Below are 27912 nucleotides of genomic sequence, written 5' to 3' on the forward strand. Positions count from 1 at the left end.
GTGTAAACAATACAGAACACGGATCCTCTGTAAACGTGGCCATACATGCCCTTGTCTTTACAGGTAATGCACCCTAATATGTCATTTTCAAGAAAAGGGTAAAAAGTGTCTCTGGCTTAAAACAGAAGCTTAATGCATTTAGAACACCGATCATTATTTGAGCAAATGGAATGGGTGTTTTCACTGCACATGTTCTGCATTTTCTGCCAAAGCAAAGAGAAGTTCACAGCAGGTCTTGGAGGCAATGTGATCCAAGAAGGTTTGTGGTTTCTCTGCTAGTGTGTGAAACCTCAACACCTGTGTGGCTACCCTTAGTTTTGTATTTCGTCATAACCTTTGATCCCCAGTCTAACTCTTGTTTTATTGGCATATTTTACACCAGTGATTGTAACATTCACATGGCCTTCACCATTCATCATTTCCTGTAATTTCGAAAAACCTACACGAGGAAGGTTCACCTGCAATGAATGTCGCATTCACAGTTATGTCCCCTTTTGGGAGTTTCTCCTATGATATTGTATTTCCTAAAACGTCTGACGTTTGCTTTCTGTATAGGTGCATTCATGTGTTCCATGCTCGATCAGAGTTGATAGTTCCGTCCTGCTGATGTATCACAGCGATTGTCATTTACTGTAAATGGTATTGATTGATTTTGGTGCATTTTGCTGCCTTGGTACACTGCTTCTCTGTCTGCCATCCAGCAGCACATCCTTTGTGTCTGAACGGGAGCTACACCCTCAGTACAAGTAAAAATTAGGTGATGTAGCATTCTCATGTTTAGGTTTTGCTGATGAAAAGCGCCACCGTTTCCAGCTAAGGCGCGCTTTTTTTTTTTTTTTTTTTTTGCCAAATTACTATGCCAATTTAGTAAGCAGTGTGTGCACTAAGGAGACATCTTCTTGTTTGTATGTGTATGGTGCTTAGTATTTTTGTGTTTTGCAGTACTGCTGCGGCACAAGTTAATCATTTTTCAGTCCTTTCTGTTTGCTTACGTTCTGACTTTTGATCTCAGTTGACAGGCCCTTGGAGAAGTCTGTGGGTGCGCTTTGGCTATGACCCCCGGAAAAACCCAGAAGCTAAAATCTACCAAGTACTTGATTTCCGGATACGTTGTGGGATGAAATATGGTAATTGTACCTGATAAGTGGGCAGGCGTGGCCTTGTAATCAAAATGTTTTTCACCTAAATGGTGGTTGTTTGTACAAGTGAAGTCTTCCAGCAGTGCTATGTTCACAGGGAGAATAGATAATTTACATTTAAAGCTGGGGCCGAAACCAAGAATCGATTAATCGATTATGAAATTAATCGATTTACTATTTTTAAAATCGATTTAATCGGGCGATAACATAATGGGGTAAAAATACTAAAATTGCCCCTTTACAGTACAAAAAGATAAGTTGCGCTTGTTATATACTCTATAAAAAATGACATCAAAGTAATAAAAAAAACTTAAAGTGGAGGTTCACCCCTACAATATACTTTTTCCCCTTAGATGGATGCTCGTTTTGTCTAGGGGAATCGGCTAGTTGTTTTAAAATATGAGCTGTACTTACGGTTTACGAGATGCATCCTCTCCGTCGCTTCCGGGTATGGGCTGTGGGACTGGGCGCTCCTATTTTGCTTGACAGTCTTCCGAGAGGCTTCCGACGGTCGCATCCATCGCGTCACGATTTTCCGAAAGAAGCCGAACGTCGGTGCGCAGGCACAGTATAGAGCCGCACCGACGTTCGCCTTCTTTCGGCTACTAGTGACGCGATGGATGCGACCGTCGGAAGCCTCTCGGAAGACTGTCAATCAAGAAGGAACGCCCGCTCCCGAAGACCCATACCCGGAAGCGACGGAGAAGATGCATCTCGAAAACGGTAAGTACAGCTCATATTTTAAAACAACTAGCCGATTCCCCTAGACAAAACGAGCATTAATCTAAGGGGATTGTTTGAAAAAATAGATTAATGGGTGAACTCCTGCTTTAATTGGTGAAAAAAAAAATGCATTGTAAATTGAGAAAAGCCACTGATGGAAAGAAACAAGTCCAATGAAAAGACCGGATCCAGGGTTCATCCACCTTCACCAAGGAAGGAAAGAAGGGGGAGGAGGAGACGTGATAGAGTCCTCGATTGATGATCAATCCCACTCTTTAAGTGAGTGCCCTCACCAGAAACGGTGGACCCCCTGAACAGCAAGGTCTTAAGCGCAAGCGGATTCGGCCCTCTGCGGGGACAAATGGATTTCCTAAGTCACCGCAATCTCTGTGTTGTTCAGGTCTCCGTGATACTCAGTAGTAGAGAAGCTGAAACTCTAATCTGGGGGTGTCACTCTTTGACCGAAAAGGTCATGAGTGTGAAAAATCAAGAAACTCCAGTAGTGTAATAGAGTAAGTAAAAAGCCTTTATTGCTTTAAAAGTTTAACAAGCGGGAACAACCGCATACATTAAAAAGCAGCCGGCAAGCTTAAAAAAACAAAAAACAAAAAAAACATCTGTGTACCAGGGTGATGTGGGGCGTAATGGCCTCAGCCCGTCGTAGCACCACCCTACATGTTTCGTAATACATGACGTCTTCCTGGGGCACTTGTTCACGTATGATGAAACATGTAGGGCGGTGCTACTACGTGCTGATGCCATTACGCACCATGTGACTCCGGTACGTTTGTTTTTTTGATTTTTTAAGCTTGCTGGCTATTTTTTAATGTATGCGGGTATTCCTGCTTTACACAGCTCTGCCTGCTAGGGCAGCCAGGTGAATGACACCGGTTGCTCTGTTGCAGTTATAGGTTGTAAAAGGGATACAATGGTGTCCTGTCTCCACCCTCAATCAGCTGACTGTAGAGTGAAAATGCAGCGCAATTAGGTCATCTCCCTGCTCTCCCCTTCTCTTAGGATGTTCCTTGTCGGCATATCTGCATGCAACACACCTGATTGGCTTCTGGTCCTTTCCACACCGCTCCCAGCCTCAATACTGCTGTAAAGGGGATGGTAAAAGGCTGATTCCTGGTCAAATCCAGGTACCCTTGTTAGTTGCATTGAAAATTTATATAAATCTGGGCCTTTTATATCTGCCAGGAGCTCAGCTTCAATTGAGCCAATAGGAATCATGAACATACAGTATGAGAGAAAAATGCAGGAATACGAATATAAATTTCCTGAGGTTGAAAATAAAGAACATTGCACAGGAACCTAGAGAGAAAAGCTAAGCATGCCTCCTCTGAATACAGTACAAGAGGTTACGTGACCACATATCTTTGTGTCTTGTGCAGGGTACGCCCCGAATGAGATGCCTGTAAAAGCCAAGCGTAGCACATACAATTACAGCCTGCCTATCACTTTGAAGAAACCAGGTGAGCCTTCTTATTATATTCTCTGGCGAATCTACATTGACCTGACTTCAGGTTCGAAATGGGCTGAAATCGGACCGGTTATGGTAAATGAAGACGTATTTAGTGTAAACCCAGCCTAATGGGCAGTATAGCCAGCTACAAATAGCCACAGAAAATAAGCAGATAAGTTTGTAACTGCTACAGATCTTTTTTTCATGGTTATTGGTGCATGCCAGCTGTTTTGAGACTGTCTATCTTTTGATAAAATTTTGAGTCTTCCATTGACCACAAATGATTGCTATAGAGAGGGCTGGAGATGGAAAGGGGGGAGGTTTACTAAAAACTGGTGCACACAGAATCTGGTGCTGCTGTGCATGGTAACCAGTCGACTTCCAGGTTTTATTGTCATAATTGCACAAGCTGAAGTTAGAAGCTGATTGGTTACTATGTACTGCTGCACCAGATTCTGTGTGCACCAATCGACTTCAAGGTTTTATTGTCATAGCCCAGGGGTCGACAAATCCCGGTCGCCATGGCGACTAGAAATAGTGTCCTGGCGACTTGGCTTGGAAGGTGGTAAGCCGTTGGTATTACAAGTTATTACCACCAGATGTGTAAGCTGGCACCATCTGGTGGTGGCCGTTGGTATTACAAGTTAAGCATTACAAGTTAAACAGCAATTCTAATGTCATTTTTCACTATTTTTACTGCCATCTTCTTCCCTCTAATTAGAACCCCCAAACATTATATATATTTTTTATCCTAACACCCTATAGAATAAAATGGCGATCGTTGCAATACTTTCTGTCACGCCGTATTTGTGCAGCGGTCTTACAAGCGCACTTTTTTGGGAAAAAATTACACTTTTTTAAATAAAAAAAAATAAGACAACAGTAAAGTTATCCCCATTTTTTTTTATATTATGAAAGATAATGTTACGCCGAGTAAATTCACACCCAACATGTCACGCTTCAAAATTGCGTCCGCTCGTGGAATGCCGACAAACTTTTACTCTTTAAAATCTTCATAGGCGACGTTTAAAAAAATTCTACAGGTTGCATGTTTTGAGTTAGAGGAGGACTAGGGCTAGAATTATTGCTCTCGCTCTACCAATCGCGGCGATACCTTACATGTGTGATTTGAACACCGTTTACATATGCGGGCGCTACTCACGTATTTGTTCGCTTCTGCGCGCAAGCTCGTCGGGACGGGGTGCGTTTTCTGGCTCCTAACTTTTTTAGCTGGCTCCTAGATTCCAAGCAAATTTGTCAAACCCTGTCATAGCTTAATTGCACAAGCTGAAGTTCGAAGCTGATTGGTTACTATGTACTGCTGCACCAGATTGTGTGTTCACCAGTTTTAGTGAATCTTCCCCGAAATGTACAGACCTCTTGGAGAACGCAGCATGAAAGTTTGATGCTTGCTCGTTGGGCATAATTTAAAGTGCATCTAAAGTGTTTTGTGTTGATGGTACAGATCTAACCTTTTCACTAAGTGACCTTGATTTATGAAATCCAATTCAATCTGTCTCAGCCTAGGTTCACACTGCTGCGAATTCAAAATCGCGGTAAAATGCGCGATTTTACCGGGATTTCGCGGCTGCGATTTTGCCGAGATTTCGGCCGCAATTGAATGTAAATCGCGGCCCGAAATCGCAAAAAGTAGTATAGGAACTACTTTTTGAAATCGCAGATGCGGCGTCGCACTGATTAGGACAGTGCCATTGCCGACAATTGCCGCCGATTTGAGATGCGATTTGACATGTCAAATCGCATCTCAAATCGTTCCAAATCGTACCCAGTGTGAACCAGGGCTCAATGACAGTTCAATCTAGTGGCCCCTATGTGAGCTGTCACTTTTTTGGCCTGGGCTGCAATCTAAAAGGAAGAATTGGATTGGTTTCTATAGAAAATGCATACAGAAAGTTTTTATTAAACTTCTTTTTCTTGGCATATAGTGCCACAGGCAATCAGTGTGCAGGACCTGACCCAAGGACTGGCAGCTTCCAACATCCAAGGGAGTAAAAAGATCCCATCCAACAAGTATAAACTGAAGGTAAGTGACAGTTTTCTAGTGTTTTGGCTCATTTAAGAGAAAATGTAAAATGCACCAAAACCACAGGTATGAGATTTACGGTATGTGTTACAGGGATTAGCAGTTTGGACCAGACTGATGCTAATCAGAGAGCTCCATGGCCGGAGGCATGCCACACACTGCTAACCCCTGAATCGGCAGTCCGATTACTTTTTTTCCCTCATCCATCTGTGAGGCTAACAGAACAGTACTTGATTTTCTATAGCGCTTAGCTGGATCACAACATAATTCAGTAAATTAATGCTCTCAGCGTGATGCGTTTCTAGCTAGGAGACCACACTGTCACTCTGGGTCTCCACTAGCATGCAGGAACCAATCAGCATGCTTTACGATCATGTGATCATCATGCCAGTTAGAACATGAGGTTTAAAAAAAAAAAAAAACTTTACAGGCCGCAGCTGTCGGGTAATTTCTTTGATGTACTGAGAAAATATTTTTAAAAAGGAAAGTGCAATGTCTAAAGGATATATTCACCTTTAGAAACATGTTCTATGTTACACCCATTTTTAGGGTGTAACATGCTTTTATACACCCGCATTCTGTCACCAGCGCTCCTCACTCTGTGGCAGTGATCTCCGCACCCACTGTCACTTTTTGAACAGCCCTCACATAGCCGCGTCATTCATTCACAGTTTCCTGGTAATGAATGAACTACAAGTAACGTCGGTCCCTGCGGTAGATGGCTTGTAGTTCTCAATGAGAGGGTGCTGATGAGCGCTCTCGTAGTCCATTGACTCTTCCTGCAGTTCAGAACAGTTATGCCTTGTACACACGATAGGAATCTCTGATGAAAAAAGTCTATTGGAATTTTTTCATCAGAAATTCCTATCGCGTGTGGGCCCCATAGGATTTTTTTTCCGTCAGAGTTTGGAAATAGAACATGTTTTATTTTTTTCTGATGGGGAAAAAAAATTGTATGGGAAATTCCGATCGTCTGTATGGAACTCCGACTGAAAAAAACCCACGCATGTATATGAACGACTGTTATTGAAAACAATGGCCCGGATTCACAAAGCACTTGCGCCGACGTATCTCGAGATACGCCGCGTAAGTGCAAATATGTGCCGTTGTATCTGTGTGCCGTGCCCACAAAACTAAGATACGCCTAAAAACAGGCTTCATTCCACCGATGTAACTTGCCAGCGTAGAGTGGGCGCATATTTACGCTGGACGCATGTGGCGCTCCCATTGATTTTCTATTCCAATATGCAAATGAGGGAGATACGCCGATTCACGATCGTACTTGCGCGCACCAGTCGTAGCCTGCGTCAGGCGCAAGTTGTACGTACGGCGTAAAGTTATTCCCCATGAAGGAGGTGTAACTCAGCAGCTTCCATGCAAAGGGCTGCACCAGGGAACACAAGCCCGCGTATTTTACGTTGGACGTGAATATGACTAGGCGTAGGTTACGTTCACGCCGTAGGCAGTGATCCGACGTATCTTAGGCAGTTGTTCCGACGTGATTGTGAGCATGCGCACTGAAATGCGTCCACGGGACGGCGCATGCGCCGTTCGTTATACGTATCTGTCTGGCACTCGGCCCATCATTTGCATGGGGTCACGCCTCATTTGCATGGCTCACACCCACTTCCACCGGCTTGCGCCTAGGAAACCCAGCGCACTTTTGGGAGGAAGTGCTTTGTTGAATTCCATGCTTGCCTCTCTGCGCTGCGTCGGTGTAGCGTAAAGGAGATGCGCTACGGCGGCATAAATGTGCGCCGTTGTCTGTGAATCGGGCCCATGACTTTATGGATGACATGCAAATTTAGAATGTTTTTCTGACGCATCGCATTCGTTATGAACTCGCATCAGTGTGAACCGGGCCTTAGTATGTATTGCTAGGCGTCGGTAAAATGAACACTAAAATCCTCTACATCTACAGGCATCCACAATCTAACACTAACTTATCCAGCCCTGTAAAGAAGAAATCGGTACACATACCTTTTTTAAAGCCAATCCAATCTGGTTTCCAGCGGTGTAAGCTCTGCAGAAGAGACGGCTAACAACGCTGTGAAATGAATGGGGAGTAACGTCACCCATAGACTTACTATGGGGCTTCTGTTGTCGGCTGCCTCCTCTGCACCCGCCTCCACAGTGAAGCTGCCGCTGTTGGCTCAGCATGGGATCGGGTCGGATTGGCTTCAAAAAAATGTATGTATACTGATTTCTTCTTTTCAGGTTAGTGTTAGATCGTGAATGTCTTTAGATGTAGAGATTGTAGTGTTAGGGTGGACTTATCCTTTAACCTTTTCAGTGCATACACTATATAAATGATGGCATTTAAAACCTGTCTTTCTGAAGAATTACGGATTGGTGCGGCAGCACCATGGTGGCTTATCGGATATATTATGTGCTTAGTTTGTGTTCAACATGCTTGAATAGGTTTCCTCCAGATGCTTTCAGAATGATGTTAATGAATTGGTACTAGTGTACTGTTTGTGTGTGACTGTAGGGACATGAGACTGAGCTCACATGGGATAGCAGAGGCTGGTGTAAAAATGATATTTTGAATGATCTGCTGAAAATCGTCTCTCTCTGTAATTGTGTGGGGGAAAAAATTGCAGTTTGTGGGTTTCTTATTTAATATGTTTGCATCTCTTCACTTACATTTTGTCCTCTTCTCATCTGTCATACAGGACTCTGTTTACATATTCCAGGAGGGCAGCTTGCCTCCATATCGACAGATGTTTTACCAATTCTGTGATATACACGTGGAGAGGTAATCACTACTGTACTGAAGAAATGGGAGGCTGCTATTGGTAATCTCTGCTACGGAAAATGCTGCTTTCCTGGCTGCCTTTCCGATCCAGTCTTTTCAGTACTACTTTTAGAAGCATTGACTGAGTACAAGTATACAGATCGATAGTTCTGCCTTCACTCTTACTTTTCTATCTGCATGCTTGTGTCAGTGATTCGAAGTAATAAAACCAGAGACATTCAGTTGAGCAGTGTTTTTCAGTGGCTCTTTATTTTCCGCTGTATAGATTTCCTTTTGATTTAATTTTTTTTCTTGAAACCTTTTATGGTTTGTTTTAATGAGGGTAAAATAAAGACAGTCTGGACTAAAACATTTTTTTTATTATTTTGAAGTGCGAATCTGTGAAAATCAGTATATGCAGCCAATTAAATTGTTTGCCCAATTGTAGTTGCAGTGGAAGAACAATTAAAGTAATTGTGAAATCACTACAGCAAGCAACACTAAATGGAGGTCTGCAGTTCATACCTGGACCAAGTGACCATTCTATCTGGACCATGCGGGTTCCCCCCTCTTCTGCAGTGATCGGTTGTTAAAAACCCTGACATCATTAGGGTTAGGTCATGTGTGTGCTTTACCCTCCGCATCACAGGAGGATGGAAGTGGAACTTCCTGTATCAAGATATGTAGCCTCCTGCCCTCTGCCTGGCTGTCGCTAAAAGCTATGGGGGCACTGTGATGGCGACACCTGATATAAGGGTGCATTTTAATGGGGACCACATTTAGAGGGGCACACCTGGTGTAAGGAATTTTGATTGGGTCATCTGATGTAAGGAGGCCCTCTGGTTTGGACACACTGAAAAATGACAATATTATTGAAATGCTATGGAAATTGTACATGGCTTATTTTTTGATAGACATAAAATGTCTACGTATATACAGTACTAGGTCATAGCACAAACATGGGGTTCAGACCTCTGCTGGGGAAAAAATAATTACAGACCAGAACCTCTCATATTTTTAATTGAATACCCCTGCATTACAGGATAATGTACAGGGCTCAGGGTTCTCCAGAGATTGCTTTGTTTAATAATGCTGTTATCTGCAGTTTGCAGGAGATCATAAAGCGCAATGATGGAGCGGAGACCGAATGTACCGAAAGGGATGGCTGGTGTCTTCCAAAGACCAGCGAACACCTTAGAGATTCCATGTGCCTCATGATCAAGCAGATCATCCGCTCCAAGAGACCAGGTGGGAGGACATTGTATCATTGTTGTTATTTACCCTGACTACCCCTATTTTATTTTGTTTTTTTGTCTAGATTTTTTTTTTTATAAAAGCTATATTGCTTACAAGCAGGTGAGAGGGCAGCCCAGTCTGACCTGTTTTGACAGTGGCCATAATGCGAGTCCTTGTATTAAATGCTACTTGGTTTAGCACACTCTGCTTTCAGTTTTTTTGTAAAATCTTTATTTGTGGACGGCATGATATTACATCACAACATGTGTCGTCATAAGCATCTCACAGCAGACAATAGGCCATCCATTTTTCATATTTACCAACAAAACAGAAATACAGAAAGAAACAAGAAACAAACAGAAAAGAAAAGAAAAAAAAAAAAGGGAAAAACAAGGGGGGCACATAGTCTCCCCAGGACTTGGTAGCTTTACCATTATCACTAACTAACTGGGGGACCAGGCAGCGGTCCCAAGACGAGGGCCACCCCCCCCCCATACAGTACCCATAAGTTTTCGGCTTAGAGTATAGAGGTGGCACGCAATCATCTAACCAAGTAATACAAGAGGGGGGGTTCCCCGGCGGCCCAGGGAGGAGCCAGGAACCGGAGGCCAACCCGACCGATCCGGCGGACAACAATTAAACTACTTACACTGTGCAGGTTATGAGGGAAAGCCGGCCGGGCGCGCACGAAGGAAGGGGGGCCTCCAAGGGCCTCCAACATACCTTCCTCCCCGCAGCAACCCACACCGACCCCCACCACAATCGACAGACCAGCCCCGGGGCAGCAAAACAAGTGCCCAACCTCAGGGGAGGTCAGGCTGCCCCCCGGGGGCCGGTCGCCGAGTCCGTCCGACAAGCCAGGGCCCCCAGCACCCGCCCCCCCCCCCCCCAGCCCACCAGCCACCAGGGCCCCCAGTGTCAACACAACATCCCTAGGCCCCAGGGGGGGGACCAGAGGGAAAAGAGGAGAGATAAGGGGAAAAGCAGGAAGCCAAGGCAGGGAAAGGAGAAGAGAAAAGGGAAAGAAATAGAGTTAGAAGGAACGTACCTGAGACCAGACATCCAGCTCCTCCCCCGCGCCACTAGCCACCTCCTCCACGTAATGATGACAACTAAAAAATAAACGACACTCAAGAAGTGCAAAGCAGCCCAACCAAAGGCAGGGCTGCAGGTTATGGGGCCCGAGGTCTTTGCTTAAGGGAGGGGTCTGCTAACTCCAACAATGCCACATCCAAACTGGAGGATACAAGTCTCGAGTCCAAGAAATACGTCGTCCAGGCTGACCAGGTGCTAGAGTAGCGCTCCCGGGTTTTCCTACATGTGGCAATCCAGTCCTCCGCCTCCCGTATCTCATCAACCTTGTGAACCCACTCCTCCCTGCTAGGAACCTGTGGGCGCTTCCAATATATTGGAAGCAGCCGTTTTGCTGCGTTCAAAAGATGAGGAAGCAAACTGCGTTTATACTGGCTCGCCGGCATGGGGGGAATGTGCAACAGAAAGTGAGTCGGGGAGAAAGGGACGTCCAGATCCAGTATGTCCTTAATCTGGGACTGTACATCCAACCAGAAAGGCCTTATCACTGGGCAGTCCCACCAGATGTGTAAGAGCGTACCCCTATGGCCGCAGCCCCTCCAGCACCTGTCAGACACCGAAGGGTAAATCCTAGCCAAGTCCGCAGGTACCCGGTACCAACGCGACAGCAATTTATAGTTTGTTTCTTGGGTCTTGGAGTCAATGGAGCTAGATCGGGTGAATTGGTATATTTGCGTCAGCTGGCCGGGGGTAAAGGTCGTGTCCAAGTCTCGTTCCCAGGTCCGGACAAAAGCGGGCTTCCGCGCGGGGGTCGCAAAGCTAAGCAGGCGGTAAAGCTCAGAGATCATGTGGGGAATCGGCTCCTCTTCAATAAAGAGGCGTTCAAAAGCTGTGAGTGTGGAGGTGTCCCTGATCAAGTCCCCGTGGGTCTCAAAAAAGTGGTGAAGCTGTCTGTAGCGCCAGAAGTCCATGGGAAAGGACCCATGCCGCTCCCTAAGTGTCTCCAGGGGCGGAAGCTTACCGTCTCGTAACAATTTACCACAGCTAGCGTTACTGTCGTCCACCCATGACCCGAAGAAACCCGCCTGCTCCCCCGGTGGGAACCACAGGAAACCGCCCAATGGGGCCAGAGAGGACACGGGAGGGGCCAACGCCAACCTAGCATTGAGCCGGTCCCAAATCCTCAAAGTCTGGATCGTCAGTGGGGAGACCGCGTCCGACAATCCCCTATCTCCCCGGGACAGCCAAGGGGCATAAGAGAGGTTCCTACCCGCCATGCACTTTTCCATGGGAACCCAAACCTTGGTGGCAGCGTGAAAACGCCAATTGAGTATTCGCTGTAGAGTAATCGCCCTGTGGTATCTCTGAATATCAGGGAGACCCAGGCCCCCCAACTCCCTCGGGCGTGTAAGCAACCGAAACGCAATTCTCGGCTTCCGGTCATTCCAAATAAATTTAGAAATCAGGCTGGACACCTGAGTGAAAAAAACCTTAGGAAGGGACATGGGCAGCATCTGCATATAAAACAGGATGCGCGGTAGGATATTCATCTTCACTACAGCCAACCTCCCCAGCCAGGTAAAGGCCGTCTTAGTCCAAGTGGCCAGGTCATTTTTCACTGTGGCTAACAAGGGGGGGAAGTTGGCTGCGTAAAGGGTATCCCATCTATCCGTCAATTGGACACCTAGATATTTCAGGGAGGACTTTGCCCAAGAGAACGGGAAAGCAGTCCGTAGCCGGTCAGCCAGTGAGGACGAGATCTGGATAGGGAGTATTTCAGACTTTGAGTAATTGACCTTAAAATTTGAGAGGGATCCAAAATGATTGATTTCACGTAGCAGATTTGGCAACGAGATCAGGGGCTCCGTCAGGTGAAACAGCACATCGTCAGCATACGCCGATAGCTTGTGCTCAGTGTGACCCACCGTCAGTCCTTTGATGTCGACATTTGCCCGAACGGTGCGCAAGAAAGGCTCAAGCACCAGGGCGAACAAGATGGGTGACAGCGGACACCCCTGCCTCGTGCCATTTCTGATCGGGAATCTTTGGGAAAGGAATCCATTAACCTTCACCTGGGCACTTGGGTCCGAGTACAGCGCCATAATCCAAGTCAGCATATGTGCACGGAGACCCATAGTCTCCAGCACAGCCTGAAGATAGCTCCAATCCACCCGATCGAAAGCCTTCTCCGCGTCTGTGGAGAGGATAAGATACGGGGGAGAGTCGGCGGTGACACGTGCCCAGTGGATAAGTTGAATTGCTCTGACAGAGTTGTCCCGGGCCTCCCGGCCCGCGACAAACCCCGTCTGGTCAGGGTGAACAATTAACGGGATCAGGTGTTTCAGTCTGGTGGCGAGAATCTTTGCTAAGATTTTGACATCCACATTCAGGAGGGATATGGGTCTGTAACTTTGGGGCTGAGTCGGGTCCTTCCCATCTTTAGGGATGACTGAAATATGGGCTAACAACGCTTCACTGGGGATGGCACTGCCTTCTGCTATGGAGTTGAAATAAACACACATCGACCCAGACAGCAGTGGCAGGAATCTTTTATAATAGGCTTTGGTGAATCCGTCGGGGCCGGGGCTCTTGCCATTGGGCAAGGACCTCACCGTAGCCTCTATCTCCGCAGGGGTGATAGGGGATTCCAACTGGGTGGCCTGTTCGTCCGTCAGCGAGGGAAGGCCAGAAGCCGTCAGGTAGTCACGTACGTCAGCGAGTCTCGAGTCATCCGTCCCGGGGGGGCGCGTCGAACCCAAGTCATACAGGGAGGCATAATAATCACGGAATCCAGAGGCTATTTGGGAGGACCTGACCACCAGCCGCCCAGAGGGTAGGCATAGCTTATGTATCAGCATTTGTGCACGCTTCTTCCTGAGCGCCCTGGCGAGCATACGGCCGCATTTATTACCGTGCTCGTAATATTTATGCGACATATAGCGCATTTGTTTACGTGCCTGTCGGTCTAACAGGCGCAAAAACAATTCCCTCAGGTCAGTCAGCTCCCGCAGAGCCTCCGGGTCGCCGGTATGCTTATGCCGAAGTTCAGCCGTTTGGAGGGCCTGTAGTACCCTGTTAAAGTCCGCCTGCTGGGCCTTTTTTAGTCTAGATCCCTGGGAGATCAATTCACCCCTCACTACCGCCTTATGGCCCTCCCATATAATGCCCTTACTCATTCCGTCCGTGGTGTTTTCACGAAAATAGTTAGTCAAAACATCCTTCAGCCCCGCGACAGCCACCTCATCGTCCAATAAGGCTTCGTTTAGTCGCCACGACCAAGCCCGACGGGCGTCCGGTTGGAAGGCCACGGTGGCCGACACAGGGGCATGGTCTGATATAGTAAGGTTCCCAATAGAAGCAGCCTGCAAAACCTCTAAAGCCAGGTGGTCTACACAAATGAGGTCTATACGGGTGTAAACGTCGTGAACCTTTGAATAATAACTGTAATCTCTGTCAGCTGGGTGCAGTACACGCCAGCTATCATACAGTCGGTGGGACTGAAGGGACCGGCGAAAGTGTCTAAGGAAAGCATGCGAGTGGGAGGGTCGGTTGCGGGAAGTGTCAAGCTGTGGGTCAGGACTAACATTAAAATCACCACCCAGTACTAAGGCACCCTCCCTAAAGTCAGCCAGGGCATCCAGCGTGCTGTCAAGAAATGAGAGTTGACCCGAATTAGGGGCATATATCGTGGCGACGGTGAGCTTCTGACCCAAAACCGAGCCCTTTAAAAAAACATAGCGTCCCAGGGTATCTAGTTTACTGTCAGTGACCTGGAAGGGGCAAGATTTATGTATGGCAATGGCCGTACCCTTTGATTTGGCGTCCGGGGAGTTACTCAGGAACCATTGGTTGTATAAATGGGTCGGGAGCTTGGGCAGGGACCGGGGGGTAAAATGTGTTTCCTGCAGTAGAACCACCTGTGCCCCAGACCTCTTCAGTTCCCACCACAATTTGCTACGCTTACACGGGGAGCAAAGACCTCGGACATTGTACGAAATTACCTTAAGTGACGCCATCAGATGAGCCGGTCGCGGGGAAGCAATCTATCCCTGGGGTGGGTGTAGCGCGGAGGGCGGAGCCGGAGGCCGTTCCTGTGGGAGATAAGTAAGCAAGGAAAAGAAAAGAGAAAGAGGAAAAAGAGGGAGAGAGACAGTGATTAGCAAGAGGACAAATACATATAACATACCGTTGCGAGGGGGTATAGACCCCCTGCAATAACAACAAGGGGATGAACCCCGGGTTCAACCCTCCAAGGGAGAGGTCCCCGAAGCCCATTCCCATTTCCTAAAAGGAAAATATACCTAATAAGGTACGGCCTACGGGGGGAACGTGGACCCACAAGAAAGGGCAGGGTGCAAGGATCAGTCCCCGCACACCACCGCCTGGCTAGTAAGAAGTATTCTATTAGGAGAGGCAATCGACTCAGCAAAATTCGTTATAAAATAAAAAAAATAAAATAAAATAATAATAATAATAATTATACAGTAAGGGATCAAACAGAACCGGGACCCCAGTGAGTCAGGGATAAAATATCAAAGGGAGGACACTCAAACTCGGATGCCAAGGGGGTCAGTTCACGGGGCATAATCCGGTTGGGGTCAGACCGCAGCTAAAGTTCAGCTATACGGTCGGGGGTAGGAAGTCCAGGACCGACCCCCGGCATCAACAGAGGCCCTTGACCCTGCAGCAGGCCCTTCAAAGGCGTTTTACGCCACTATATCTGAACCCTCCCACACGGAACCAAACACCCCCACTGAGTCCAGGCATAGAAGGGGGTTACACAGGTAACAAATGGTGAGGACAGGGGGGGAGTGCAAACAGCCACCAGGGTGCGGCCAGAAGGGGCAAATGGCATCAGACCCATCAGTGCCCCGGGGAGTCCGGACCCCGAGGTGAGGTGGCAGAAGGGCGTCTGCGGTCGCGTCTGCGGCTCCTGCGATTCACCGACATCCACGGCTGAGGAGGCTGCAAATGGGGGTGGTCAGACAGTCCCCTCCAGTCAGGAAAGTCCACCGGATCCAAACCCAGGGTGTCCAGAAAATGCGGGAGGTCATCTTTATTGCGCAGTGTCGCCTGCCGGCCGTCCCTGGATGCCTGGAGGTAAAAAGGGAACCCCCAGCGATATGTCAGCCCCGCCTTTTGCATAGCTTCAAGCAACGGTCGCAGGGCTCTGCGCTGCATAAGTGTGCGCCGCGAAATATCCTGGTAAAAGGAAAGTTTAGCCCCATCAAAATCAAAGTATTGTTTCCCTCTCATCTTCTGCATAATTCTGTCCTTCAGGGTATACTTGTGGAGTTTGCATATTATGTCTCTGGGATTATCCACATCCTGAGAGGGGGGTCTAAGGGCCCTGTGTGCACGGTCGATCTCAATGGTTGCTGTGGCAGGCAGGCCCAGTATCTCCCTAAATACATCCTCCAGTGTAGGGACAATGTCTTTGGGAGCAGTCGCCTCCGGCAGGCCGCGTATGCGGATATTAGCCCTCCTGCTGCGATTTTCAAAATCGTCAAGTTGGCAAAGTAATGCTTCAATTTTCTGGTCCTGGGCTATGCATCTGTCCTGTAACATGGAGATGGCCGGCAAGGCCTCATCCAGCCTCTGTTCCACTGACTCCATTCTGGCCCCCAAATGATTGGTGTCTGCCTTTAGCTGTGCAATATCCGCGGTGAAGGCCTTCTCCACCCTGGCAGTGAAGCGTTCTAGGTCAGCACGTGTGGGGAGAGACCAAATATGGCGCTTCAGATCCCCATCACTCAGAACGTCTGCCATGTCAGGGCCCTGTCCATGGGAGGTGTAGGATCCCGGGGAGGGAGGGGGAGCAGTGTCACTCACCAACTCCGGAGAGGGGATCGGGGTGTCAGCCACCTCCTGTTGTTGCTGCAGCTGCTGGAACGCTGCTTTCTGCGCCGCCTTAGACGCTTTAGTTGTTTTAGGCGTCGGCGCCATCTTGGAGGCTTCTGGGCCCGGTCCCCGGGCTCCGCCGAAGAAAGCCTCTAGCTGCTCCTGTCGGGTCCCCTCTGTTCTCGCCTGCTGGGAGAGTGCCCGCCGTCCCTGGGACATCGTGAAAGTCGATCGGGCAGCAAGTCTCCCCTCTGTGCTGGTGATAATGCCGCGGTGTGCGAGGAGCTGAGGCAACGCACGTCCTCACTCCTCCATAGCCAAGCCACGCCCCCTGCTTTCAGTTTTACTTGTCTGCTCAAAACCCTAAAAAGTTTTCCCTATGCTGGTACTCTGTGAGAGACAGAGCTGCAGAGAGCGCTGGTCCCACAACGCTTGAAAATCAACAGACTGGATGGGCTGCACTTATCTCATTTTGGTCCTATAATCTCATATTCTGTCATCCTTTGGCTAAATCTGTACTTTATCTTTCTGTGCCCATTGTTGGGGTATGCGATGATCAGTGTTTCCTGTCTCTTTAAATTATTAATGCATGCTGTGTTCGACTTGCTTCTGAGAGTTATATATGTGAAAGGATGTTTAGGCATTACCAGACTTAGACCCAAAACTCTCTATCGCCCTCTAGAGCATATCCCAGCTTTATTTTTATTTTTGTTTTTATTCTTTAACTTTATTCCTAAAGTGAGAAATCACTTTTATTACACCTTGTGACATCACCAGGTTTGCGAAATTCCTACAAGGGGAGCTGGTAGGTCAGTCCATGTGATGGGCACACCTCCAGCACTACATATTTCAAAACTCTGTTTCCTACATAGGTTGGTGTGTGTGTGTGTGTGTGTGTGTGTGTGAAGGCTTTAAGGAATCAAGGCAGCAAGAAATCATTATTCATATTGAGAGTGACAGGTATGGGCAGAGATAGGCTGAGTTCTGTAGTCCAGCAGGCCGGGCCCAGAATGCTACTTCCAATTTCAGTAAAGCAGATGCACTGTAATGTCTGTCTAAATAGCATTTTTGAAGTTTACTGGATTTCTGGGAAATCGGCATCTATTTTCGGTTCTTTTAAAGCGGGGGTCTCCAAACTTTTCAAACAAAGTGCCAGTTTATTGTCCTTCAGAATTTAGGAGGGCCGAATTGTGGCCAGTGGGCGCAGAAAAAGTCCCAGGCCCAGCATCAGTGAGAATAAATATGGCCTCAGGGCAGGTGGTCAGGAGGAGGAGTAGTGTCCCTATCAGTAGGAGAAATATTATCCCATCGTTGGTATTAAGTGGAAGAGATAGTGCCCACTTGGTGTCAGTGGGAGGAATAGCGCCTCATATCAGTGGGAGGATTAGTGCCCCAAGGGCCGAATAAAGGCTAGCAAAGGGCCACATGTGGCCCTCGGGCCACAGTTTGGAGACCCCTGTTTTAAAGGGATAAATCATTAGGAATGTGAATGTATTGTAGAGATGTGCTTTTTTCTTTATTGCACACCACGGGACACAGAGCCATTCATTACATAATGGGTTAAGGGTCACCAGTGGTGATTGGACACTGGCACAACCAATTAAAGACAGTTCCCCCTCCATATAACCCTTCCCATCAGGGAAGTACCTTAGTTTTTTCGCCAGTGTCTAAAGGTGTTGGACGCGATAGGATGCTAAAAGAAAGATCTGCCAAAGAAACCCTCTGGGGGTAAAAACTATGCTTTAGGGACCCATCCAAGACGCCAAAATATATCAAAACTGGATGGGATCCCAGCCTCATGCACGAGGTGTCCTCTGTAATGTCTCTCTTTGGAGGACTAGGCTCTGGGAACCAGCACTTTCGCTACTTCGCTCAAAGTCCTGGTAAGAGTCTTTTACAAGGTCCAGGGGAGAGGTATCCTTTAAATAGAAACCCATATTTCTGAAGGTTGGCACATAATGCCCGCCGTGAGGGGTGAAAATTGGTAACCGTCTGCTTTTAGCAGTAAAACCTGCAGCGGGGATAAAGGTAAGTGGTTAAGAGTCCTAAATTGTATTTTAAAGGACCTTTTCCTATGTGTGAGTGTCTTCTCTAAAGCCGCCACTGGGGGGAGTAAAGAGTTGAGTTTGTACTCTAAACATTTTTTTTCATAAGGGGGGAACCTTGCAGCCATGAGGAGGGAGCTTCCCTCACCCCTGAGCCGCCGCCATAGCCCGAGGTCGCGCGCGCCTGCGCTTTGTCAGTAGTGGGGCGCGTGTGCACGGGGAAAAACTGTGCCAAATGCAAATCCAAAGGGACTGCATAGGCCAGCAAGCTCTCTTTGAAGGACACAAAGCAGCATTACAGGGAAGTAAGACCCCATGTGGTTGGGCTGGGTACTACCGGGAAGACACTCACTTTATGCATGAAAACTGTGTGTTTGAAGTTGCATACTTTTATGTAGATTGCTAAACTGAGCACAGTAGTATATGCTTTGGGGTACATCGGCTTTGCTTAAGCAGTATGACCAGGACAAAAGATAAAAAAGCACCGCATCTAGAGACGGAAGGCTCTAACAGGGCTGGCTCAGTACCCTCCTCACCGGTGTTAATTGACGCACCTGTACAGGATGAGCCATTACTGCTATCAGGTATTGCGGCTTCTCTGGTAAAGCCTGGGTTTGCATATGTCACTGAGGGCAGTAGCCCTAGGCAACTTAGAAGGCAGAATCGCTGAATTAATTGCAAAGTCCTCCAAAGAAGAACAACAAGCGAAGCAGATCTCCTTCTGTGGTAGACCTCCTTTCAGAAAAGTCTGATAATGAGGATGATGCTACACCTGATGAGGATGAGGAGTCAGATGGATCAGGAATATCAGAGGAACCTTTCTCTGCATCTCAGATTCTGAAGTTACATGTGCAATGTTATGCTGGAACAGTGCGTTTGTTACTATCTTCAGAGGTAACTGAGTCACCTGTCTCCTTCCTGGATTCATTAAAACCCCTGCAGGGGGTATGCTCTTTCCCAGTTCATCCATTACTAGAAATTTGGCATTCTTTATCCTATGGAGGAGAATTTTTCCAAGAAATGGAGCCTGCCTTCTGTAGCTGCAGCTATTTCTTGTATAAATAAAAACCTGACTTGTCCGGTGGACAAATGCGCAGGTGTTTAAGGATCCTTCTGAAAAGAGATGTGAATCCTTGTGTCTTTTTTGACCGGTTCAGTCACCCAACCTGCTGTAACAGCAGTGGGTATGTGTAACAGGTACAATAGGGGCTGAAGGACTTGTCCCCGGAACAAGCCAAATTTTGGGAGAATTTGCCCAAAGCTTTGTTTTAAAGTGGATGCCTTAAGAGATTCTGTTCTACAGGCATCTCGCCTCACACTCCAGCTGGTGCATATGCGCAGAGTGCTTTGGCTAAAGCATTGGTCAGCAGAAGCTCCATGCCAAAAGCTTTTAGCCAGCTTCCCCTTTCATGGCGAAGGCCTGTTTGGGGTTGATCTGGAAGAATATATCCAAAAGATATAGAGTGGTAAAACCACTCTTTTACCAGAGAAAAAAAGAAACAAGCGGCTTTGTTTTAAACGTTCTCTTTCCCAGGTTCCTGGAAAACCTGCCTTCAGCCAGTGGCGACGGCATTTTCAGCCAGCCACAAAGGCCAAAGGAAATCTGGCTCAGAAGAACAAGAAGCCGTGGGGTCCAAGAGCTAATAAGCAAGACCCCAAAGCCTCTCTGTGAAGGGGCGCCCTCGCTCGACCGAGTGGGGGGAAGGCTTTGTCAGTTTTCAGCGGCATGGCAGAAGGAAATCCAGAACAAATGGGGGGTATCCACAGTATTCCTAGGGTACGAGCTGGAATTTCGAGAGACCCCCATCTTCTCGAATTTCGAAGTTCAAGACTCTTCAAAGATCCACTAAAAAGAGAATTATTTTTCAAAGGATTGGATCACTTTCTGGCTCAAGGGGTGATCACAGAAGTACCCCTAAAGGAGCAAGGTTCAGATTTTTATTCAAACCTCTTTGTGATTCCAAAGGCAAATGGAGACGTTGGACCCATTCTGGATCTAAGATCTCTAAATCGGTTTCTGAACATTTGCCATTTTTTAATCTCTGGATTTACCCATGCGCCTGTCTCCACAAGTGCGCCAAAGCTTCAACTGGTGGCTAAAGACTGAAAACTTGCGGAAAGGAAGATCCTTTCTCCTGATCACCTGGGAGATGGTGTCTACAGATGCCAGCCTGTTGGGCTGGGGAGCAGTGTTTGAAGAAGCTTCAGCCCAGGGAACCTGGGCCAAGACCGAAGAGTGTCTGCCCATCAACATACTGGAGATCCAGGCAGTATATCTAGCCCTCAAAACCTGGACATACCGGTTCAGATTCAATTCGACAATGCTACTGCAGTAGCTTACATCAATCACCAAGGAAACACCCACAGTCAGGGTGCTCGGAAGGAGGTGAATCGAATTTTGGCATGGGCAGAAGATCATGTTCCTTGTCTTTCTGCAATCTTCATCCCAGGGAAGAAAAACTGGCAAGCAGACTATCTGAGTCGCCAGTAGCTATCACCAGGAGAGCGGACTCTCCACCCCGATGTCTTTCAGGCCATATGCCAGAGATAGGGGACCCCGGATGTAGACCTACTAGCTTCCAGGTTCAACAAGAAGTTGAATTTAACGGATGCTCTAATAATTCCCTGGAATCGGTTCTCACTGATCAGTGCATACCCTCCGATCCCTCTCTTACAAAGACTACTTCGCAGGATCGAAAAGGAGGGAATACCAGTAATCCTAGTGGCCCAAAATTGGCCCAGGAGGCTTTGGTACGCCGAAATCGTAAAGATGGCGATAGGAAGTCCCTGGAAACTGCCACTTCGTCACGTCCTGCTGTCGCAAGGTCCAATGTTCCATCTTTCCTTACAAAAGCTAAATTTAATGGTCTGGCTGCTGAGACGCACATTTAAAAAAAACGAGGGGTGGGTCTCTGGTCCAGCTTTTTCTACGCTCATTAATGCTAGAAAGCCAGCCTCCAGACTCATCTACTAATAGAGTCTGGAAAGCATACGTTTCATGGTGTGAATCCAGAGGATGGAATCCTCAAAAATATGAAATAAGCAAAATTCTTGCTTTTTGACAGTTAGGAGTGGATATGAAACTAGCCCTTAGTACCATCTAGGGTCAAATATCAGCTCTAGCAGTCTTCTTTCAAAGACCACTGGCATCTCATTCCCTAGTCCAGGCTTTTATTCAGGGGCTACTGCAGATCAATCTGCCAGTCAAGTCTCCCTTGTGCCCATGGGATCTGAATCTAGTATTGTCAGGCCTTGTACACACGGCCAGACATGTCCGATGAAAACGGTCCACGGACCGTTTTCATCGGACATGTCTGCTGGCAGAATTTGGTCTGATGTGTGTACATACCATCAGACCAAATTCCCCACGGACAGAATACGCAGTGACGTGGCTGCGACGTGCGCGAACCCGGAAGTTCAATGCTTCCACGCATGCGTCGAATCATTTCGACGCCATGCGCGGGTACTCGGGCCAGCGGACATGTCCGATGAGTCGTACTGACCATCGGACATGTCCGACGGACAGGCTTTTAGTGGACAAGTTTCTTAGCATGCTAAGAAACTTTTGTCCGCTGGAAACCTGTCCGCTTTTTGAACCTATTCGCCATATTCCGCTGATCCTTTTAAGCAGGAAATTGGCCTTTTTGATTTCTATCTCTTCGGCTAGAAGAGTATCTGAACTAGCAGCTCTTTTGTGTAAAGAGCCTTATTTAATTTGTCACAAAGACAAAATTGTACTACGACCCCACCCAGCCTTTTTACCTAAGGTGGTGTCGGCTTCATTTAAATCATGATCCGCGGACAGCGGAGGAAAAATTATTGCACGCTCTAAATCTAGTGAGAGCAGTAAAGGTGTATCGCTCAGATACGTAAAACAGATTTTTTTTTTGTTTTGCCAGATGGACCCAAGAAGGCCCAAGCGGCTTCAAATCCACCATCTCTAGGTGGATTCGACAAGTAATTATTCAAGCTTATGGTTTAAAGAACAGGTTTCTGTTAAGGCGCACTCTACCAGGGCGATAAGTGCTTCATGGGGCAGTGCATCACCAGGCTTCGATCGCTCAGATCTGTAAAGCTGCAACTTGGTCTTCAGTCCATACATTTTCCAAATTCAATCAAGTAGATGTGACAGGACATGAGGATGCCGCCTTCGGGCGGAGTGTGCTGCAGGCAGCAGTGTGGGGCTTCTTGTCCGGGAGCGGCCTGTTTGATCTGTGTCTCCCACCCTTCATTGAGCATTGCTCTGGGACGTCCCATTATGTAATGACTGGCTCTGTGTCCTGTGGTGTACGATAAAAAAAATAGGATTTTTATAACAGCTTACCTGTAAAATCCTTTTCTTGGAGTACACCATGGGACACAGAGGTCCCCCCCCTTCTTATGGGAACCTTATTGCTTGTTACAAAACTGAGGTACTTCCCTGATGGGAGGGGTTATATGGAGGGGAACGGTCTTCAATTGGTTGTGCCAGTGTTCAATTACCGCTGGTGACCCTTAACCTATTATGTAATGACTGGCTCTGTGTCCCATGGTGTACTCCAAGAAATAGATTTTACAGGTAAGCTGTTATAAAAATCATATTTTTGTCCAGACAACACTAACTCTAAGACGGTTTTCTTTTTTTGTGCCGTTGTCTTAGCCCTGTTCCCTGCTCCATCCACTTCTGCTGACAAGAAGGAGCAGCTGAGTTATGAGTCTGGAGATGAGGAGGATGATGAGGAAGAGGAGTTCCATCCTTCTGAAGGCAGCGAGAATGAAATGGAGACTGAACTCCTGGATTATGTATTAGATGACACCCAGCAGCCTGATCCTATGGAGGAATCTGGAACTCAGACCTGATTTTGATTTGTGCTGAATGGACATCACCTGAATGGACCATAAGAGAAGAGGTTGAGGAAATGACATTTGGACTCGTCACGTGAGCATCACTTAAATAGACCGTAAGAGAAGGGATTTTCACTGAAAACAAATGCATCCGTGAAGTGTCTGTTTCACTTTACCAAAGAAAAAAACCTGCAGACGGGTATATAGTGCAGGTATTTAGAGGTGCAAGCACATACCTATAGCATTTTTTACATCCCAGGCCAATCTGGTCAGGCAGAGCTTTGATGTTCCTATTTGTCCGGTGCAATGATGAGTTGGCTCACTGGCCAGTAGGGATATTTGAGAGGAAGCAGGCAAGCTTTGGGCTGCCAGAAAGTGAAAGGCTTGTTGCTGGTCAGAAGACTGGAGATACATTCAGGTAGAGTGAGGGCACTGAAAATTGCTGCAAGTATGGTTGCACTATATACCTGTCAACTGATGCAGATTATATACCTGTCAACTGATGCAGATTATATACCTGTCAACTGATGTAGATTATATACCTGTCAACTGATGCAGATTTTTAATTTATTTTTTGCTAATCTGATAAAACAAATGGGAGACCAGTTATTGTAGTTATTAGCACTAGTTCTTGTACAGGGTAATGAGGTAAAAGGAAAGTTTCTGTCCTATCCGTGTTCTGGGTGGGACATTGAGCTGCGATTTCAGCACTTACTGCAGTGGCAACAGATGCTTTTATTGTTTTCTTGAAATCTGTTTAGCATGCAGAGCTTGCCGCTAATGTCGCTATCTTATTACACCATGGGTTTGATTTGCTAAAACTGGTAAGTGCAAAATCTGGTGCAGCTCTGCATGGAAACCAATCGGCTTCCAGGTTTCATTGTCAAAGCTTAATTGAACAAGCTGAAGTTAGAAGCTGATTGGCTATAATGGACAACTGCACCCGATTTTTGCACTCTCCAGTTTTTAGTAAATGAAACCCAATGGGCTAGATTCAGAGAGGAGTTACGTCGGCGTATCTTGAATTAGGCGGGCTTACGCCGGCCCATATACGCTACGCCGCTGTAACTTCGGGCGCAAATTCTTTCTGAATACGGGACTTGCCTGTCAAAGTTGCGGCGTAGCGTATATGAGATACGCTACACCTAAAGATAGGCATTTCTCTCTGAATCTAGCACAATTTTTTTTACGGCCTGTGTCAACTGTTTTTTTGTTTGCTATGCAGGTTTATGGGAATTAATTATATTGTTCTTAAGTGCTTACATTTTTTAAATTTTAGTGGTTACCTGTCATATTCCCATACAGCAGGTTTGTGCAGGCTTCAGCAGTCAGGGGATTGTCACTTTCCTGCATTCTCCAGGCTGGTGTAATAGCGCTGTGCTATTGGGAAAGGGAAAACCGGCTGTCATCTGACAACAATGGGAAGTGACATTGCTGGGCCAATATAGGAAGAGGTAGTGTCACAATGGATACCAGTCTTCTGACAGCTGTGGAGGGGAAGGTGACAACACTGGATAGTTTTATAGCTGTTTTACAGTATGGTCACCCATCTAATTGCCCAAGGTCCAATATGCTGGCAGGATCAACTTGTATTGATGTGGAGGATATATCTTTCTGAAAAATTCATATATATGCAAATGTTGTTTAACTTTTTTGTTCTTTTTTTTTTTTTTTTTTTATGGCTTGTGAATGAAAACTGTTTTTTTTTGCTATAGTGTTTTAATATGTTTTCTAATAAAATATTTAATACTTCAAGTGCTTTTAATTAAACCAAAGCTACTGTAGTCAGAGAGATTTATACTGACTAAAAAGTGCCCAGGCACAATGTAGTGGTCTGGCATGGGTGGGCTTGATGCAAGAATATAATAATAATTCTATTTGTGTATGTATTAAGAGCAGCACTTAGGGGTGCGACAAGATAACAGGGAAACACCAACTTTTGACACACACAAAAATAATTATTATAGGTGTATTTTAAATGGCAGATTTGGAATATTAACCAACAATCTAGGAGAAAACGCATGATGCAAATGTTATAAATTTGCAGTTCAGTGAGAAAAATAAGTATTTGATCCCCAAGCAAAACATGACTCAAAACCCTTGTTGGCAAGCAGAGGTAAGACGTTTCTTGTAGTTGGTTACCAGGTTTGCACACATCTCGAGAGGGAATTTAGTCCACTCTTCTTTACAGATCTTCTTTAACCTCCCTGGCGGTCTTTCCGAGACTGACACGGGGTTAGATTTTCTTGCTACTATCGGTAACCCCGTGTCAGTCACGGGCTTGCCTCGCTAGATCCACAGGCACTTTTTACTTACCTTGTCCCTGGATCCAGCGATGCCACCGCGCTGTGTGAGCGAGCGGGACCTCGCTCGATTCACATAGTGCCTCCGTGTGACGCCGATCTCCGTTCCCTGCGACGTTACGACGCACGGGGACGGAGAACGGCGCCAAATTCAAAAAGGTAAACAAACACTATACACACAGTATACTGTAATCTTATAGATTACAGTACTGTATGTAAAAAAAACACACACCCCCTGTCCCTAGTGGTCTGCCCAGTGTCCTGCATGTCATTTTATATAATAAAAACCTTTTTTTCTCCCTGCAAACTGTAGATTGTCCATAGCAACCAAAAGTGTCCCTTTATGTCAAAAATAGTTTTAGATCAGCTAAAAAACAGCGATAATAAATTATAATCACTTGCAGAATTGTGCGATAGCGATTTGTGGGGAAATTCGTCATAAAAAAATAAAAGTAATGACAGCGACAATTCTGCAACTGAGCAAATTTCAGTGATTTTGATTTGATTACATTATTGAATAATTTTTATTATAATTATATTATTATTTGTTATAATTATTTATAATTATTTATTATATTATAATTTATAATTTTGTTTTTAAAAAAATGTAATACACGGGATGCCTATTAGAATCTTGTTTGGTCAGATTTAAGTGAGTTATTTCTAAAAATTACAGACCTACAATATAAAACGCCAAATTTCCTTGCAAATAATGGTACCGCTTTTAGCATGTTTTTTCTGAAAGAATCATACCGCCAGGGAGGTTAAAAAACTTTTTAACTTGTAAACACCAAATCTCAAAAAGAGGCTTGGCCCTTAAGTTAATTAAAATACACCTATGATAAAGATTATAGACCCTTCATTTCTTTTGTAAGTGGGCAAACTTGCTGTACACTGCACCAGAGCTGTGTGGGCCGTGGAGATCCTCCCGAAATTGCACTGAGTCGGCTCAGCCGGCCTGTGTGCAAGAGCCTGTGTACATCTATCGAACTATTCAGTGGACGCTGGTGGTATATTTTTTGGGGGGCAGCAAACAATGCACCAACAGCCATTCGCCATTTTGTTTTGTTTTTAAACCCCTCAGAGCCCATTCACACTGGGGCGACTGCCGCCTGACAAGTCGCGCTCCACTCTGTTCAATAGAAACGTTCTAAGTCGGAGCGACACAAGAAAAAGGTTCTTATGCAACTTTGGGGACGACTTGCATTGACTTCTATACAGAATCATTTTGCAAGTCGCCTCTGAAGTCGTCTTCAGGTTGCATTGCCAAGTCGCCCCCAAAGTCGTGCCGCCCCTGTGTGAATGGGCTCTTAGGCTCTAATCACATGCTTCTAAAAAAAACAAAAACACATTGGAATCCATGTGTCAGGTGCCCTGCATGTAGATTAAGGGCCGGACACATGGATTAAGGGGGCGGCACCCCTGTACCCCAAATGGAAGGGCTGGGCTGCCACTGTATCCATCGCTCTATATATAATTTATTGTGGGTGGGTTTGTATGCGACGCATTTAGTGGTACAGTATTAGCCGTGGTGTTTCCTCACATAGACAGCAGAGGGCGCTGGTCTTCCAATATTATGTCAGCATAGAAGAGCTCTGGGCTTTTTCTAAAAATATATGTCTATTTTTGTCCTCTTCGATCGCTATTGTTATGGAGCATGATGTAACATGCCTGTATTTAGCCGCTCTTTTGTTAACAAACTTTGGAAAATTCCTCTGGGTATGTTCTTTTTATTTTGATTTCCATCTCGCATATAGTTTACCCACTTCCAAAATGAAACAAACTAGACTGTGTACAGAACAGAGTGTTACTTGTACACCAACATGCATCTGATTGTATGCTCCTTTTTTCTTGTCACAAAGAGCTTACAGAGTAATTGTAATTAAAGGATATCTAAAGTCTTGTTTAAAAAACAAACATGTCATACTTGCCTCCTCTGTGCATTTGATTTTGCACAGAGTGGCCTCTATTTTCTTCTGGGGTCCCTCAGCAGCGCTTCTGTCTTTGTCTCCTTTCAAATGCCCCATTGGAGAGCTGCTCTCCCTCGGGGGTACTCGTGCGGGCACGCTCCCATGTCCTGCTGCGACACAGACAGCAAGACTCTGCCTCGCCCTCTAGCTCCCAGGTCATTGGCTTTGAGTGACGGCAGCGGAAACCTATGGCTGCGCTGCTATCAATCTATCCAATCGGGACCCGAGACACCGGCTGGAGCTGGTGTGCTCGTCCCCGTTGCTGGAAAATTGGGTTCAGGTAGAGCTGCACGATTCTGGCCAAAATGAGAATCAGTTTTTTTGCTTAGAATAAAGATCACGATTCTTGCGGTGTAAAATCTTTCATATTATACCAAAAAAAAATGGCTAACTTTACTGGTTAGTTTGTTTTTATATATATATATATATATATATATATATATATGTGTGTGTGTGTGTGTGTGTGTGTGTGTGTGTGTGTGTGTGTGTGTGTGTGTGTGTGTGTGTGTGTGTATATATTAGGGCTGTTACTGATTAAAAATTTTGTGTTCGA

General features: G+C 46.2%; 1 protein-coding gene across 1 annotated transcript in view; it reads left to right on the forward strand.

The window, feature by feature from the left end:
* The window catches only part of GTF3C5 (general transcription factor IIIC subunit 5), a 53060-nt gene extending 29091 nt beyond the window's left edge, over positions 1 to 23969 (forward strand). The window contains exons 6-11 of the mRNA XM_040324438.1: positions 1013 to 1127; positions 3257 to 3337; positions 5274 to 5371; positions 8047 to 8129; positions 9214 to 9356; positions 22902 to 23969. Coding sequence (XP_040180372.1) covers positions 1013 to 1127; positions 3257 to 3337; positions 5274 to 5371; positions 8047 to 8129; positions 9214 to 9356; positions 22902 to 23101 — 720 coding nt within the window. The 3' untranslated portion in view covers positions 23102 to 23969. The remainder of the gene's footprint in view (positions 1 to 1012; positions 1128 to 3256; positions 3338 to 5273; positions 5372 to 8046; positions 8130 to 9213; positions 9357 to 22901) is intronic.
* The last annotated feature ends 3943 nt before the right edge of the window (positions 23970 to 27912 follow it).

This window comes from Rana temporaria, chromosome 9 (assembly GCF_905171775.1).
Source record: "Rana temporaria chromosome 9, aRanTem1.1, whole genome shotgun sequence".
Classification (NCBI taxonomy): Eukaryota; Metazoa; Chordata; class Amphibia; order Anura; family Ranidae; genus Rana; species Rana temporaria.